We start from the raw sequence: 18,590 nt of genomic DNA on the forward strand, positions 1-18,590 counted from the left end.
AAATACATAATAATGTGCCTGATTGATGAATGTATTCAAGTGCCAAGCAGCTTGGACTGAAGGACTGATAAGCTAGAAATCAGTTGCAATAATGAAGCATTACTACATGTTGCATCACCAGGGGTTGGGCCTTTTCTGTGGCAGCTCCATGCTGGTGGAATGAGTTCCTCGAGGACATCAGGGGACATCAGGGCCTTGCGGGACTTTTTACAATTCCACAGGGCCTGCAAGACGGAGCTCTTCCACCAGGCATTCCAGTGAGAGCCACATATAACATCTTAACTTAAAACCCGAGCCTTACCCTGGAATTTCTACCATCGGCTATTACCATTATTGACTGACACCTGTTATGGATAATACTTGGAAACTGTTGTTTCGCCGTCTGACATGCAATATCTATCTGTAGCACTTTAGAATCAGTTGTATGATTTTATTCTGTTTTTTAAAATTTTTATGTAATCTTCCCTGAGCCTGCCTCAGGGGGAAAGGTGGGGTATAAATCCAATAAATAAATAAGTATAAATAAATAAAGATTATAACTAACCAAAACGTATGATTTATATACTGTGTCAGTTTTTGTCTTAATTTGAGTGACTGCAGTCAGGAGTAGGATTGTCAAGCAAATCAGAAAAGAAAATAAATCCTTGGATGACTTGCTCTTTTGCCTTTAAGAGCAGCTTGGCATGCAAAAATCTGCAAATGAAGGTTTTCATTATATGGAAATGAACATCATCACCAGCTGCTAGGGCTTTTCACACCTTAGGTTGTATATGCATGTTGTACACACATACAGTTGTTTATATGAATGTCTGAATGCCCTGAAAAATCCAGGGTCCAGATCAATAATATGGATGTGCGCACAATAAATAAACCCATAAGTGAGAATGACTGATTTAATGTACACTAAACATCTGAAAGGGGCTATCTGCATAAGAAGCTACAACTGGAGGATGGAACTTTAATTCTTCTGTTGGTGGCATTCCCCTGAAAAAAATCCCCACCCCCACCCCATAGCGGTGTTAGACCCAGTAGGTAAAAAGGATAGGCACATACAGTGTACCTGTATTTCCCCCCCTACTGCTTCTAATAGGAACTTGGGAGAAAGGGATCTCTCCTGGAAAAATGACATAGTGGAAGGGTTAACACCCTTGCAGCTTAAGCTGCACATTAGGAGAGCCAATCACCGACCTCAAAATAGGGTTGCCAACTCTGGCCTAGGGAATTCCTGGAGATTTGGAGATGGAGATTTGGAGAGATATTTCATCTAGTTTCTATGGTTCATGTAGGGTTGCCAAATCCGTCTTCGCCGGTGTCGGGGGGCTCCCGGCCGGTGTCGGGGGGGGTGCGCGCGCACAAAGTGCGCGCGCCGTGTGCACGTCAGGGGGCAGGGTTCCCCCGGGCCCCAATTCCGCCATGTTGGAAATTGGGGCTTCAAAGCGGGGGATTCCCCGCCCCCCACCCACATTTGGCAGTCCTAGGTTCATGTGAGGCTCCCCCACCCCCTGAGACAGGATCCTGGCCTTATGCCATCCCACCACCAAAGAGGGCGTCTGGCCCATGGGCCTCAGAATTGGGAAGGAAAGGGGGTTCCAGCACTCAGGTTCTCTTCCTTCCCCAGACTTTCACACTCTCTGTATTCAAGCCCCTTTCACCTGCTCCAGCTGGGAAACTATAAAAGGAAAAGGAAGCCCTCTTCCTCTTCCTCTTGCTGCCTGTCTGTCTATCCTGCTCCTTCCCCTTGCTATTCAGGGTTTCCTTAGCCTCTCCCATCTTGGCCTTCTCCAAGGCTGGGCTCAGCCGTGCATTCAGACCATTCCACTCCCTGCTGCTGCCTGGCTCCCAGCCTTGTTCTCAGCTGTGCCGAAGCATTCTGCCTGGTCCCCGGTGGCTGCCCTCTCCCAGCCTTCCTCACATGAGTGAGTCAAGCCTTTTTCGGCTTGGGTAGTCAAAGAAGAACTGAGTTGGCTCCCAACCGCACACTACAGCCTGCCCTCTGAAAGCTGCCATTTTCTCCAGGGGAACTGATCTCTAGTCTGGAGATCAGCTGTCATTTTGGGAGAACTCCAGGACCTACCTGGAGGCTGGCAACCCTACCCTAAAGTAATATGTAGTCTGGCATTACGTAAACAACAGGAAACAATTTTCTTGCACTCTATCAACAATATAATTTCTTCAACAGATTTTTTTGGTAAGCAGCATTTATCAAACTTTGTCTGATATTCCACCCCCCCCCCCTCCTTTCAGATGTAGCGTGTACGCTTTGAATTCATCCAAACATAAGACTGGCTCAAAAACGCTGTGCCAGAGAGTGAGAATGTGACTTGTTAATTCTTTATTTATTAAATTTGTACCCCGGCTGGAACTTTCAAAAGTAAATTTGTGTATCTCAACAGAAGTAACTTTCAGATTAGTGTTACCATGACACAAGTCCTGCTGCAGCATTGGTAGTTTGAAGACTGTATAAGCATAAAAGATGAGGCTAGAATGTCTGTAGTTCGTAGGGCTGCCAAGTGGGGGCAGGTGGCGGGTAAACCCCCGCTTCGGAGGCCCGATTTCCGCCACCACGGAATCGGGCCCCGAGGGGAACTCCGCCCCCTGAAGCGTAGCGTGACTGCGTCACCAGAGTTGACGCAACCACATCAATCACGTTGGGGGCGTGGCCCCAATCATCAGAGGGGAAACTCTATGGTTTTCCCTCCGACGATTGGGGCCACGGCTTCAACGTGATTGACGCCGCGCATCACTTCCGGTGATGTGCTGGCAGCGCGCGTGCTTTGCGCGTGCGCGCACGCATCGAGGGACGGCTCCCGGAGCCCAGCGAGGCTCCCCCGCTGGTAAGTTATATTGAATTGGCAACCCTAGTAGTTCAGCAGTTGGAGACCTAGTGCCGCATGACAGAGTGAGCTCCCATCTCTGGCCCCAGCTCCTGCCAACCTAGCAGTTCAAGAAATTGCAAGTAGATAAATAGTACCACTTCGGTGGGAAGGTGCAGCATTCTGTGCCCCTCGGTGTTTAGTCATGCTGGCCTCATGACCACAGAAATGTCTTTAGACAGCACTGGCTCTTCAGCTTGGAAACGGAGATGAGCACCGCCCCCTAGAGTTGGATTTGACTAGCTTTCAAGCAAGGGAAACCTTTACCTTAATTGCAGCAATGTTTCCTAGTCCCATAGTCAGTGGTAGGATTGCTAGCTGCCCAGGGAATAAGTGACCTGTCCCTTGAACAGAGGCTTGATGGGAAGTTATTTACCAGGTGATGTTATTTACTTCAGTGCCAAAAGCTTCCTCTGACCATTTCTACACACTAATCCTCTCTTAAAGGGACAAGGAATTTTTTCTCTAGGCCTGTTGGCAAGTTTCCTCAATGGAGCTGGGGTTGCCAGGTCTCAACTTTGCTGTGGCGGGGGGCTCCTCGCTGGGTCTCTTGGTAACCATAGAGTTCCCCCCTGAATGCCAGAGTGTCACCAAACAATGGCCCCAGCATGATAATGTCACTACCGGTGATATCATTGCATCAGCAGCGTCCCTATAGGATGCTGCTGTTTGGGGGTGGGGCGGTGGATTATCCTCCCCAGCCTATCCCCCCATCCCCCATCAGTGGCGGGGACTGACCAGGGGACCCTAGCCTCAGTTGATGTCCCTTCTTGAGGGAGTCTCTTTTCACTGAGTGCAGCATTGAGGGAACTTCTTATTCTGAATCCCGCCTGAACAAGTATACTGCGAACAAAGGAGAAGATAATTATTGCTTCAGGTTTTATGAGTTTTGTTGGGTAATAGGAGCCCCAAAACAATGTCCATGAGAATGTAATTTAGTTCTGTAAGCAGGCGTAGGAGGTAATTGGTCTTGGTACAGTTTGTAGTCTGAACTGAAGGCATAAAACCCCCAGACATTATTTTATTGTTATGTGTAGGGATGGGCATGAACTGGGGAAATGCTGGTTTGCAAACTGAAGTGGTTTGTGGTTCATAGCCCCACAAACCCAGTTGAAAGGAACTGCAGTCCCTTTCAACGAGGTTTGCAGAAAGCCAGGAAAACAACTGAGCAGCCAGAAACAGCTTGCTTCCAGCTGCTCAGCTGTTTCGGGCTGCATTGTGTAGTCCCTTTAAACTTTACAGGGACAGCAGAAGATGGCCCAAAAAACAGCTGCGAAGCGCAGAGGCACAAGATAGCCTGAAACAGCTGCTCAGCTGTTTTTGTGGCTTTTGTGGGGAACAGAAAGCAGGGATTAAAGAGACTTAGAATCCCTTTAAAACCCTGCTTTCTGCTCCTCCATGAACCACCACAAATTGCTTTAGAGGTTGGTGGAAATTTGTGACGGTAGACCCGTCACCACATTCTGTTTGCAAACCATGAACAAGGCAAAATAACAATTTTTTCTTCATGGTTCAGTTCATGCCCATCCCTAGTTATGTATATGTCTTTACAACCCCAGAGATATAAGAATAAACTGTAAAGCAGACTGTAAGAACAGAGCTGGGGGTGTGGCTTATGAGTCAAGTAGGAGGGACTAAAATTGGAGGGATAGGGCTTGTGGATTTAATGAAGGGCCCCCCTACCTTACACTACAGAATTCAAGCACTGCACCATTTGTTGAGACTGCGAGAAATGCAAAGTTATAATCTTTCTCTCTCTCTTTACCTTTCTGTTATTAAATGTATTGTTAGCGCTGTATAATAATTCTGTAACATAATCTGCACTGAAATCAATGGTAAAACCGTCCTTGAATGAGCTGCTGTTGTGCAGTGTTATATGCACAAAGCATTACCCCAGGTAAAAGGATCCACAAGTGCCTAAGCATTTTGCAATAGCAATGTTCCCATTGTGAATACATTAATTATGTATGAAAGTCTGCAGTGCAATTGGTAGAAGCTGTATGAAATCATCACTAGCAAAGCACGGTGGCATGTTTTCTACTGCTATATACATCATTACTGCATCATTTGCCAGGCTAGATGTTGTGTCCTCCATGCGGCTGTGTTCTTGGGGCCACTCCAGGTAGTATAATAACTTCTAAATGTGTATGTATAAAGAAGGCTTTATAAATACTTGCTGTTATTAATTTTTTATTATCATCTTTTCATTCCTCAGGGTAATGGATCTTTTCCTTCATAAATGTCTTTAAATTATGCTAATTAGGATAAGGGCGGAGCTTTTTTATGGTGGTAATTACTGGTACTAAGTACTGGCACCTTTGGGGGAGGGGCTCTCCCAAGTCCAGAGAGGGGAATTGGTGGAAATCTGTGCAGCCGTCTATATGAGTACCAGCACTTAATTTAACAACAACAAAAAAAACACTGGATAAGGATATTCATGTGTTTTGATAACTTTCTTTTTTACAAAGATTAATCTTTTTACCTCTCCTTTTGCTTTGTAGTACAGAATTGGACAGCTGTACATGATCAGTAAACACAGCCATGAGCAGAGTGATCGTGGAGAAGGTGTAGAAGTGGTGCAGAATGAGCCTTATGAAGATCCAAATTATGGGAACGGTCAACTGACAGAAAAACGAGTTTATCTGAACAGGCAAGTGCCTCTGCAAACATCTTGAAGCTGCATCTTCCTGTAATACTATGTGCAGAAGACATTAATATTTTAATATTTTGTAAGTAAACATATTCCTCTGTAGTTTGGCAGCTTGAAGAAAAGAAACAGGAAACAGTGGTTGACTAGAATTTTGCTTTCATTAATAGCATGTTCTGTTGGAAAACAGTGTGGCAGAGACACAGAGTACCAAATCACACTATTTTCTTATGTTCCATTCAAGGCAAAATTTTCAGAAATGTCTTATGTTTGACAACTTATCATTAATTAAATTAATGAATCATTAATACAATTCAGCAGCCTGCTGGTGTGAAAGCAGTCACCACAACTTAAAACACTTGTTAGAGAATAAGCCTGATATTTGCTTTATGAACTATTTATTGCTACACACAATGGACTGTGCACACACACATAGGCTCAGAAAGCTGTAGGATTGTTTTTGGGACGGACTAAAAGGTAGGTAGGTCAAGAGGTTGGCACAGGTACCACTCATCTCTTGGACCCCCTATAAAAGGAGAGAACCAGTCACCTGGTCCCTTCTACCTACCTGGATAGATAGCATCTACCCCGCAACAACCCCTGTCTGCTTTTACCCCTCTTAAATCCCACTTGCTATCCCCAACCCTTGCCTCTACTAATCTCTTGATCTGCAGTCAAGAGATCCACGCGTTCCGGCTGGTTCTGGTTGTGTGTGGATTCCTTTTGTTTCCATTTCTTCCCCTCTATTCTTCATTGGACCAACCAAGCTGCAAGACAGATAAGTATCGCCCACCATCACCTCCACCTGCTAATGCAACTGTGCTTATTTCCTACTGTAATTCTTAGGAACTTGATTGAATGTGTGAGTGCATCAGTATTGTTTGTATAGATATATTTTAAGTAAAAGACATCTATTTTAACCACAACAGCCTCGAATGCTTTACTGGTAACCCTTGATGGGATCAGGACCTTGGTATAAATTGGCAAGAACCCATTTATAAATTGCCAATTGCTGTAAATAAAGCCATTCGGCTAACACACTTCACATACTAGATTAGTTGGTATGTATGTTAGCCAAGAGGTATTTTCCAAGAGGTGAGAACTTACAAGACCAAAGAGTTACTTTGATCAAGAATAATCTCCAAATTAATATACAGTATATTTTCCTGCTATGTCTGCATTTCATGGTATTATAACCACACATATAAAAACATGGACAATGTCTGGGGCTGGCAAAGCCCTCCCTAACTTACCTGCAGCACTGGCTGCTGGCCAGGAGGCTATGTCAATGTCAAATTCGAATGTCTCTAAAGTTCCCCCTTCCCAGGCGCCACTCGCAAATCTCCAGGAATTTCCCAACCAGACGTTGGCAGCATGGACATGGGCCATATAAACACTGTTCCTGCCCACTCTACTCAGTGCTGCTCTCACAGGAGTGCCCTTTCACACCTCCATGCAGAAGCAACCAAGTTCTTCTATGAGAACTATACCTGGTTTTTAATGCTTTCTCCCTGCAAGTCTTCTGTACACTATTTAACATGCTACTTATTGCACAATACATTGATTTAAAAATATCCCTCAAGAGTTTTAATTTCTTTCAATGGCTGTACTTTTCAAGGTCCTGTAGTACTGAACGAATGAAGTTGCCTTATACTGTCAGACCATCGGTCTATCAAGGTCAGTAAAATGGTCAATATTGGCTACTCTGGCTGACAGAAGCTCTTCAGCATCTCAGCACATGCATAAAAAAAGGAAGAAACAAAGATGTGTTACTATGCTCGCCTTTAAACTGGAGATGCTAGAACATTGGGCCTTCTAAATGTGAAGCAGATGATTTACCACTGAGCCAATATGGTGGTAGAAAGTGCTGTCAAGTTGCAGCTGAGTTATAGTGACCTATAGGGTTTCAAGGCAAGAGACAAACGGAGGTGGGTTGCCACTGCTTGCCTCTGTGTAGCAACTCTGGACTTTCTTGGTGGTCTTCCAAGTTCTAACCAAGGCTGACCCTGCCTAGCTTTTGAGATCTGAAGAGATCGAGGTAGCCTGGATTTGGCCTTACATTAATGTAGGAGTGTGGCGTTTGCTGAAAATGGCTTGAACATTTCAGCAACAGAAATATGTTTCCATGTATAACATTTCTTCACTCATAAAATAGCTTCAGGAATTCATTACTTTACAGAACCAATGTTGGCCAGAAATGACACATCTGGATGATTCACCAAGATAGATGACTCATTAGGAAATTATTGGCAAATTTAAGCAGCCTTGAGCTGTCTTCTACAGAAACCTCTCTCTGTTTGCCTTCCATTCCATTCTTTCAAATGCCCATTGGACTGCATTTCACTACCCAGTACAGTTTCAGGCTCGTATTGAAAGTCCTGCACAAATTCATTGTTTCCTTTAAATAACTGACATTGCTTAAGATGTGAGTTAGCATTAAATTTGCCTCAATGTGCTCTGCAGGTGGCTGTCTATTAATTCCACAGCTACTGCATTGCAGGTCTGATTAGTGAATTCAGATAAAGTAAACCTTTTCCCCAGGTTACATTCTGCCTCGCAATGGACTCTAAAATCTACCAACTTCAATATGTTTTATGGCTCAGCTCAAATTGAATCCAAGTTTCAAATACCCATCGTTATTTGTAAATGCAAGCCTAGCTAACTTCAACTAGTTTATCATCAGTTTGTTCTTCAGTTGTTAGGTCTAACCAAAAGTCTGAGGGTGCTGGGTGGTTTTCAAACAGTGTTTTGGCTGGGGTCTCTTGGTGCCTATTGGAACTCCTCAGTGAGAAGAATGGCAGACAAGCCTCCATGACTAGGGTTGCCAGCCCCCAGGTGGAAGTGGGTGACCCCCCAATTTGGCAGGCTCCAATCCCTGCCCCCAACACCCACAACCTGGCACAACATCCCCAGTGTGATGACGTCACATGGAAGTAAAATCATCACACTGAAGATGCCACACGGTGACGCTCTAGTATTTTGCTCGAAATACTAGAGCATTGCTGTGCAGCATCCCCAGATGAATAGTGAATCAGCTGGTCATTTGCATCTCTTCTAGAATCAAGACTTCATTTAATTTTTAACAACATTTTGTACTTTCCTTTCAGCAGAGGTCATTTCGGGGGGGAATGTGGGGGAACGCAGTTTCTCCGGGTGAGGTACGGGGGGGCGGGGCACATGGCAAAGCCCCGCCCCCTGCTTCTGGCCACCCCGCTTCCAGCCCTCATTCAGCCAGGAGGAGGCAGGAGAAGAGGGAGGGTAAGTTGCTTCCTCCCTGCCTCTCCCCACCCCTGCCTGCCTGGGGCCAGGGAGGGCCTTCGCAGGGCTTCCTTGCACTCCCGCCGGCCTTGCAGGTCCACCACCGGGCCCCTCATGGGGCTTGGCAGTGGAGCTGCAAGGCCGGCGGCGGTGGCCGGGACCATTGGGGGCGGGGTGTGTGGCCTTATGACACACTTCCAATGATGTCAGGGGGGGTGGCCTTATGACACACTTCTGGTGATGTCAGGGGGTGTGGCATATGCTAATGAGTTATGCTAATGAGTTCCCCTAGCTCTTTTTCTACGAAATGACCCCTGCCCAGCATGATGGCATCACTTCCGCATGACATCATCACACTGGGTACATTGCGCATGGTGATGTCATCCCACCCCCCACACCCCCAAGAGAGCCCCCCCCCCGGCCTGGGAACCAAGAGGACCTGGCAGCTCTATCCATGACAGACAATTGGTCTACCACTATTAGAGATAAACGGAAATGTGACTGGCTTGATGGTATTGTGACTTCATGATCACACCAAGATTTGCTGGGATCACAGTCCAAGGAGGGGTGCTAGAGCAGGGGCTGCAAATCCAATGAGGAGGCACAAATAATAATGATGAGGCACAAAAAAGGGTAAACAACATTCCCTCCTCCTTTCCAGGAAACATTTCAGCTCACTTTCATGCAAAAAATCTGGCATAGCTCTGACCATGGCTAGTTTTCTTTCTATAATATGCAGGCACAGAAGAAAGAGTTACATGTTCTGTATGAGGCAAGAGTGAAGCCACTGTCCCAGACAAACCACTTTTCTTTATATACACTGATTATGTCCTCTGAACTATTCTGGGAATGTAGCTCGCTGTTACCTAGGAGGCCCATAGGACAGAATACTGCAATAAACACATTTTCCATAATGAACAGCAGCAGCCTCATGCAAATTAATTTACAAAATTTAAATCCCTTTTTTAATCAAACATGTTTATGTTCAGAATTGTTACTTAAAATTATGATATAACTGACATCAGCACTGTAGAATTTTGTGCAAAATGTTCGGTAATATCCAGATATAATTAAATTTGTTAGCAAAAGATACGTAACAAAATTCATCTGGGGTGTCAATCACCTGCCATTCCACTAATATTGCCTGTTCGTAATCAACTGTATTAAAATATTGAAATGTACTGAAGCTGATATAAGTATATATTAATTTTAAAACAGCCAAGCTTTCCAGCTGAAACATAATCAGCCATAAAATGTTTTAAATTAAATTAAATTAAAATATAAGTATTATTATTACTACTACTAGACATTTTATTTTAATCAAAATTATAAATTAGTGTACACGTAAGGGCCAGTATTTGATAGTAGCAAAAGATTAAGAAGTAACAATATAGCTCTTGTCAATAAAACTGAGGAGACAAAGAAAAGCAGACGAAAATATAATGTATTTTAAGAGTCTTATCTAAAATAATCTCAGTATATTTAAACAGTGCTTGTTAAAAATACATGGCCTGTATTCAATAATACTTTAACAGATGCTCCTGCATATCAAATATCAAATATAGCTTTAAATGTAGCAACTAATTTTGCATAGTGACAGCAAAACAACATATGAAATACAGCTCTTCTTTTCCAAGAAAAGGGGCTATTTACATCTTTCTCTAGTTATTTCACTCTATGGATGATATAATCCTGTACTACTTGGAGTCTCTCCTCAAGATGCATGCCACAGGAGGTAGAGCCTCCAAAAATGTCAGGGAGAGAATTTATGTTGTTGTTCAGTCGCAGAGTTGAGTCCGACTCTTCACAACCCCATGGACCACTTCACTCCAGGTCCTCCTGTCTTCTACCATCCTACGGAGTTTGCTCAATTTCATGTTCGTTGCATCGATAACATTGTCTAACCATCTCATCCTTTGCCGTCCCCTTCTTCTTTGACCTTCAGTCTCTCCCAGCATCAGGGTCTTCTCCAGTGAGTGCTCCCTTCTCATTTGGTGGCCAAAATATTTGAACTTCAGCTTCAGTATCTGGCCTTCCAGGGAACAGTCAGGGTTGATTTCTCTTAGGATTGACTGATTTGATCTCCTTGCAGTCCAAGGGCCTCTCAGAAGTTTTCTCCAGCACCATAATTCGAAAGCATCTATTCTTCAGTGTTCGGCCTTCCTTATGGTCCAACTCTCGCAGCCATACATTACTACTGGGAATACCATTGATTTGACCATCTGGACTTTTGTTGGCAGGGTGATGTCTCTACTTTTTACTATGCTGTCTAGGTTTGCCATAGCTTTCCTCCTAAGGAGCAGGTGTCTTTTAATTTCATGGTTGCAGTCACCGTCCGCAGTGATCTTGGATCCCAGGAGTGTGAATTCTGTCACTGCTTCCATGACTTTCCCTTCTATTTTCCAAGGAGTGATTGGTCTGGATGCCATGATCTTAGTTTTTTTGATGTTGAGTTTCAAGCCAGCTTTTGTGCTCTCCTCTTTCACTCTGAGCAAGAGGCTCTTTAGGTCCTCTTCACTTTCTGCCATTAGAGTGGTATCATCTGCATATCTGAAATTGTTGATGTTTTTCCCGGAAATCTTAATTCTGGCTTGTAATTCATCCAGGCTGGCATTTTGCATGATATACTCTGCATAGCAGGGTGACAATATACATCCTTGTTGTACTCCTTTTCCTATGCTAAACCAATTAGTTGTTCCAATTCCAGTTCTAACTGTCGTTTCTTGACCCTTATACAGGTTTCTCAGGAGACATGTGAGGTGATCTGGTACTCCCATGTCTTTAAGGACTTGCCACAGTTTGTTGTGATCCACACAATCAAAGGCTTTAGCGTTGTCAGTGAAGCAGAAGTAGATGTTTTTCTGGTACGCCCTTGCTTTCTCCATAATCCAGCAAATGTTGGCAATTTGATCTCTCATTCCTCTGCCTCTTCGAAACCCAGCATGTACTTCTGGCAGTTCTCTATCCATGTACTGCTGAAGCCTAGCTTGTAGGATCTTGAACATGACCTTGCTAGCATGTGAAATAAGTGCAATTTATACATAACTTTAATAGTATGCTTTAAATGAGCATACTATTTAAAATTATTTTCTTGCATACACACAGCTTACCTTCAGTCATAAAGTGAAGATACTTGTGGTGTCAATTACTGCCAAAATAACCCTTAAAAATCCGCACAGCCAATCAGTGGCCAACCAGAAGCCCAGCTGTGCAAAAGCCCCATCTGGCCCCATCCACATTCTAAAAATCCTTGGTGGGCACCAAAAATGGTATTGGTGGGTACCATGACACCCATGGGCACCATGTTGGGAACCCATGTTCTGCCACACAGAGGTGCAAAATCTCAGAATGCAAAGGGGATACAGTGGATATTTAGTTCAGTCTTCAGTTCCAAATGAGAACATCTTGTACCTTAAAGATACAAATGAGATGCCTGTCCACGTTCTGTAACTTGTTTTACCTTTCTGTTCTTTGAGGTCACTGGTTCTTTTAGTAATCTGAGACCTTTTCCACATCTCAGTGTTGCCACTGTTTTCCAGCGAGTTGAATCCTCAGCTGATGCTCCAACTTTGTGGCACCCCTTCCGCAAAAGGGCATTTATTTCCAGGATTTTTTTCTAGAATTTGGATCCGACCCTCTCCATGTGTTTCACACTTCCTTTGAAAAGGGGTTCTGCAGCTGTGTCGTCATGTACTTTGTCAGTGACGGAACCTCCTTTTTTGTACATGTGCAGTAACATTATAACATCATAACTTTTTTTTTAAAAGGCTGGATGTATCATGGGGAACAGCATGGTTGCTGCCATGGCCAGTGATTATCAAACTGGATACACCAATTCATAACAGTGTTATTCAATAACTATGAAGCACGCTAAATGTGTCATCGAGTACTTCCTCAGCAACAGCTTTGTAAAAAAAAAAAAGGCTGGATGTATTGTAGGAAACAGCATGTTTGCCACCATTTTAAAGGTCCCCCACTCCTCCTTAGTTGCCAACTAAGAAAATGCCTGGCAAAGTTTCCCACAAAATCCTAATGAAAATAGTATTCCATTCAGAATTGTCGAACTGGATACACCAATTCATAACAATGTTATTCAATAATTATGAAGCTCACTAAATGGAAACACGGCACATATTGGATTTCCATGATTATCAAATCAATTAAATAATTCCATTATTTTCAGATGTTTAAAAGACTGAATTGTCATCGAAAACACACCAGGAGTGCCCTGACCTGGATAGCCCAGGCAAGCCCAGTCTCATCAGATCTCAGAAGCTAAGCAGGGCTGACCCTGACAAGTTCTTGGAAGGGTGATCTCCAAGGAATACCAGGGCTGGGGATGCAGAAATGTCCTAGCCCCCTCTAGGGGTCGCCAGAAGCCACCATTACTTCCAGGCTTGTAAGCACATGCACACACATACACACAAAATACTCACAGAAAAGAAAAGAAAACACACCAGGAGCTTTAGGGGAAGGGGGGGAAGATGAAGAAACAATACAAGTGCAAGCTGACAAAACCTACCCACAAAAAAAAAGGAAAGGAAAGGAACTTCATGGACAGGTAATTGCATGGAGAAAGTTACATTAAACCTTATTGATCATTTTGTCTCTGCGTTATAACGCAGCAATATCATTTTTAAAAAAATCAGTGTCGTAATGTCATCAAAACTATGCTTTAAAAAATCAGACTGTTGTCTGGGGGACTTGTGGGGGGGGTAGGGTGTACATGTGACATGATGCTGATGCCACAAAAGGGCCACACTTGAAAACTGCGAGTTAATATCCAAAGGAAGAAAAAATCACAGGAAAAGTAGATCTGGAAAACGTGGGGTAACAGGGCAGTTAATTTGAAGCTAGTCTTGCAGCACCCAAAAAATGTGCGGAAAGTTTTACAAACATCAATGATTTAAGAATGTCAATGCGGAAATGGTCTGAGTGAACAGGTGAACAAATACTCCTCATTTTATATATCCAAACACTATTCCTTCCACCCAGTCATCCAAATACTGGCCCAAGCTGCTTCTAGCATTTTCTCTGCTGTTCTACCAAGCCCACTCTGGAACAGAGATTCCCCTCTATATTGCATGCCACTTTTACTTTCTTTGATTGTCGGATTTTATGGCAGTGTCCAGACTGCATGCCGCTTTCACTTCGTTTGCTCTCTTGGTTTTATGGTAGCTATCTGCATAGATTTGTGGCCGTTTTATGGCCATTCAGGGGTGACTCTGCAGTCAGTATGGCGTTGGCCCAGGGTATCTGAATGTGGTTTTGAACCGCATCTTTTTATGTTCTAGTGTGGGTTTGGTATAATAGCGGAGCAAATGCTAGATGCAGATTAGGCCACTATCTTTTTCTTTAAGATTGTGAGTCTGTGTGATGCAGTGTTTAAAATGCAGGTATGTGAGCAAGGAGATGCAGGTGTAAATTCCCACTCAGCTATGAAACTGAGTGACATTGGACCAGTTCTCTCTCAGTCTACTCTACCTCACATGATTGTGAGGATAAAATAGGAGAACCATGTACACTGTCCTGAACCCCTTGGAGGGACGATATTAAAATGTGGTGGACAGATAAGATAACCTTCAGTATTTGCCGCCTAGATCTTTATCATTATCATAGCCCTCCTCTTATCTTTGCCAACCTTCCAACGTGCAGGAAGGATTTATAGTTGTGTCTGGTCATGAATGAGACTGTCATTTTTTTTCCTTGCCAGTTATTTCACATTGGGAAAACACCATTATACAGTGTGGAGCATAGTCATTGCAACACAAAGCTAACATTTTGTATCCCTGGCAGCTGGGTACATAGGCTGCAATATTATTATAATTTATCATTTACAATTTGCACAACATCTCAAAGTTTACTAGGCACTGCAGAATCAGTGGTATGCCCTTTTAGACTCATAAAATGGAGAGAGGGGATTAGATTCTTAACTTTAGCAAGTAAATTCTGAGACCATTTATAAAAATGACATTCACAGTCCAGACATATTTATTGTTGTGTCTTTTTTCTGAATAATAACAAATTATTGATTTTTGAAATATATATTTACATTACATTGTCAGTACAAGCTTTATCAGCTCCTGTTTATCAAACAGTACTGAGTTTCATTAGGAGAGCTACAAAAGGTTTCCTAAGAAACATTATTCTTGAGAAATGTCCAAGTGGAGCTTTTGGAAAAGTACACTCATTCATAGAGTCAGTTTCAGTCAATATATCTAATTCTCAACATGGCCCAGTCTGTGGATACATAAATCAAGAGCTTGGAGTCATGGACAGACAAAACAGATCTTTCTACAAAACTGAGAAAAACCCCAGGTTTTCAAAAAAATCTGAAATCTAAAAAATAAAATAAAATCAGGGGATTAAAACTCTCTAAATAATAGAAGCGGCACCTCTACCTTTAAGAAACTAATGCCCTTTACAGGGTTAATTGTGGAGGTTGTTAGGCAATCACAAAAGTATTGCTAGCTTCAAGCCTTGGTTTCTGTCAGTAAAAGACTGGGGGGGGGGAGCAAAGCCCTTTCTGGGGCTGTTTTGGCCTTTGAGGGATGCATTACTGAGGTCAGGCTCAGCAACAACCATGGGCAGCCTCAGTTGCTTGCTACTATTCCATACCAGCCATCCTACAAAGCAAGCATGATGCAGTGGTTAGACCAGGATCTGGGAGACCCAGGTATGGATCCCCATCCTGCTGTGGAAGAACACTGGGTGACCTTGGGCCAGTCACATACTCCCAGCCTAACCTATTCACAGAGTGGTTGTGAGGATAAAGTGGAAGAGAAGAGAGTTATGTAAACTGTGATGATAACCCGGCCTCAGACCTAGAAACTTGATACTTAAATTTCATACCTTACTAACTAATTAACTAACTAACTAACTCTGTGTGTGTGTGTGCGTGTGTGTAGGGCTGCGGTGGCTCAGAGGTTAAGACACTTAGCTGCAGACCGGAAGGTCAGTCGCTCGGCAGTTTGAGACCTGAGTGCCATGTGATGAAATGAGCTCCCATCTCTGGCCCCAGCTCCTGCCAACCTAGCAGTTTAAAAGCAAGAAATTGCAAGTAGATAAATAGGTACCACTTCAGTGGGAAGGTAACAGCGTTCCGTGCACCTTGGCATTTAGGCATGCCGGGCCGGCCACATGACCACAGAAATGTCTTTGGACAGCACTGGCTCTTCGGCTTGGAAACGGAGATGAGCACTGCCTCCTAGAGTCGGATTTGACTGGCTTTCGAGCAAGAGAAACCGTTACCTTTACTATATATAAATGTGAGGCTTTGGGGAGTGCTTAGTCTTCTAGCCCTCAGTGAGGGCAGCATCTGGACTCAAGGTGCTACCTGGCATTGACTTGTTCTATTATGAGGGGATCGTTGGCTTGAAGGAACCACACAGTACGTTTGATGAGAACAACTAAGAAATTTGCTTATTTCAAGTGGAATGTGTGGCTTTGTAACTGCATACAAAGTAGGTTTCTAGTATGATTCAGATTTATAAAGTGAGACAGAAAGGCTTTTAACTTTTAACTGTTTTTGTCAGGAACAGGATCCATACCTTTATAACACAGAGCAGATAGGCTTCCCTCTTTTAACTGTTTTTGACAGGAACAGCATCCAAAGACTACCTACCTTCAAAATACCTTAAGTCCCCAACTGACTCCCTGCCTAACCAGCCAACATCCTAACCTTCTCCCACCAAAATCCAACAACCTCCAACTCTGACAGTTGGTGAAAAGTACTGAGACTTACTAGTGATTTCAGCTCTCATACTTTATTTCAGCTCAGAACAAGACAAGTTTCCCCGGCTCACAGGCTGGTTTATATGTGCAACAATCCCACTCCCCAAACTCACCCCCACACTAGTGATTGGCTATTTAGAGTGGCCGAGAGTTCCATGGGCTCTCGGCCGGGAGCCTAGCCCTCCGATTGGTGTGGGCTAGGATCCGCTTGGCCCACTGTTCATGATAGCGAAGCTCAGCCGCTTCGCATGACCGCATGGCGACCTAGCCGCGCACGTGGTCGGAGATGGATACATTACAGTTGGCCAGCAGTTAAACTGCCAAATTCCTTCTTTATTTTTCCCTTTTCAGCATTCCAATGCATCATTTGAAAGTGATTTCAAAGTGATTTGCTGAGGCTCCTGGAGGGTGGAACTTGAAACTGGCCATCACGAGTCGTCATTGAGGGGAAAGGAGGGGAATAAATGAAATAAATAAATAATAAGTATCACTGAAGAGCCCTGACTTGCATGGGAAGCAGAGAATGAAATAGAAAAGAGGAGAAAGTTATGGAGACTTGAGGGAAGGCAAAAATGAAATAATAAGGGAGGGGGAAATGAAATGCCCGTCACAAATCCTCACGGTTTCCCCTACCTGTAATTCTATAATCTATAAACTTTTTTTTTAAAAAAGAATGTGATAGGAAAATAAAATTGAGTCTTAAATACAAGCATTCTGAAAATCTGACTCCTTTGCATGCAGTATGTCACATGTCGCAGTAAAGTCCTTAACAAATCGAAGACAAGATTTTTTTTTTACAAAGTTAATGTTATCAGGGAGGATACATCAAGCAGACAAATATGGAATAATGTGTCTTTATCAAGCAGTCAATTTTCCTTTTATAACTTGCTCATATGTGCTTTAGTTGAGGAGATTTATGTTTATCAAGGAAGGTAACTGACTTAAAAAACGAGTTTGTTGCATGTAACCCCTTCGCTGGTCCCTGTGGGGGCAACAAGGCAGCTTCTTCTCAACAGTGGTGTGGGCACACACACCCCATTCAGAAACTTGTAAATCTTTATAGTGCTAAGTGGAGTCTATAGAGGGCAAAGTTTTGCAGTATACAAGGATGTGACCTAAATGTGGCAGACTACTATTTATTCTAGATTAGAGGCAAGGGAAGAACCATTGGCACTTGGGAAGAAGAATTTAGAAATTAACTCGAATTATACTCATATATGGATATAATGCAGATTATTGTTTGAAACAACAAACTGCCCTCAAAGTTTTCACTGATACTCGGACACCTGCAGCAAAGCACCGTTTGTTTGAAATCTGAAAATGCAATCTAAAACCGTCTCCATATTGTATTAGATGGGAGAACAGCAGAGCCTAGGAGAGCTGGCATAACTAATCAAGGACTATAATTGTTTATTCAGATAGTAGCTCAAATCTCCCTTGGCCCAGAAGCTCATTTAGAGAGGACAACTCACAGTTGTCCTTTCTAAGCCCAGCCTACATCACAGGTAGGGTGGTCAACTCTAGTGTGGTAAATTCCTGGATATTTGGGGGCGGAGCCAGGGGAGGGTGTGGTTTGAGGAGAGGTATAATGCCATAGGGTCCACCCTCCAAAGCAGCCATTTTCTCCAGGGGAATTGATCTATGTAGACGGGACATAAGGTGTAATTCTGGGGGATCTCCAAACCCCACCTGGAGACTGGCAGCACTGCTCTTTGGAAGGAGGTTCATTGGGAGGATAAAACAGAGGAAGGGAGAACCACCCTGAGCTCCTTGAAGGAAGGGAAAGCTTTAAGAAGTGATATTCTTGGATTCTTCTTCATCAAAAAAGTAGTGATACGAAAATATGATTAGAGGTTAACAAATTAAGAAAGGCGGCCATAGTTGTTTAACCACTACAGCAAAAACAAGGAGCCTTGTGACACCTTAAAGACAGGTTTATTGCAGCAAAGGCTGTAGTCCATGAAATCTTGATCAACAAGAAATGTTAGTCTGTAAAGTGCCATAAGACCTTTTGTTGTTGTTGTTAGATTCGGTGAGAAAATTATGACGTGCACAAGACAACATTCAGCCAAACATAG

The 18,590-nt window shown here is 43.4% G+C and overlaps 1 protein-coding gene across 1 annotated transcript in view; it reads left to right on the forward strand.

Moving 5' to 3' along the window:
• Positions 1 to 18,590, forward strand: part of PITPNC1 (phosphatidylinositol transfer protein, cytoplasmic 1) — a 211,408-nt gene that overhangs the window by 89,107 nt on the left and 103,711 nt on the right. The window contains exon 2 of the mRNA XM_015423679.1: positions 5,375 to 5,523. Coding sequence (XP_015279165.1) covers positions 5,375 to 5,523 — 149 coding nt within the window. The remainder of the gene's footprint in view (positions 1 to 5,374; positions 5,524 to 18,590) is intronic.

This window comes from Gekko japonicus, unplaced genomic scaffold, assembly GCF_001447785.1.
Source record: "Gekko japonicus isolate JY-2015 unplaced genomic scaffold, Gekko_japonicus_V1.1 scaffold33, whole genome shotgun sequence".
Classification (NCBI taxonomy): Eukaryota; Metazoa; Chordata; class Lepidosauria; order Squamata; family Gekkonidae; genus Gekko; species Gekko japonicus.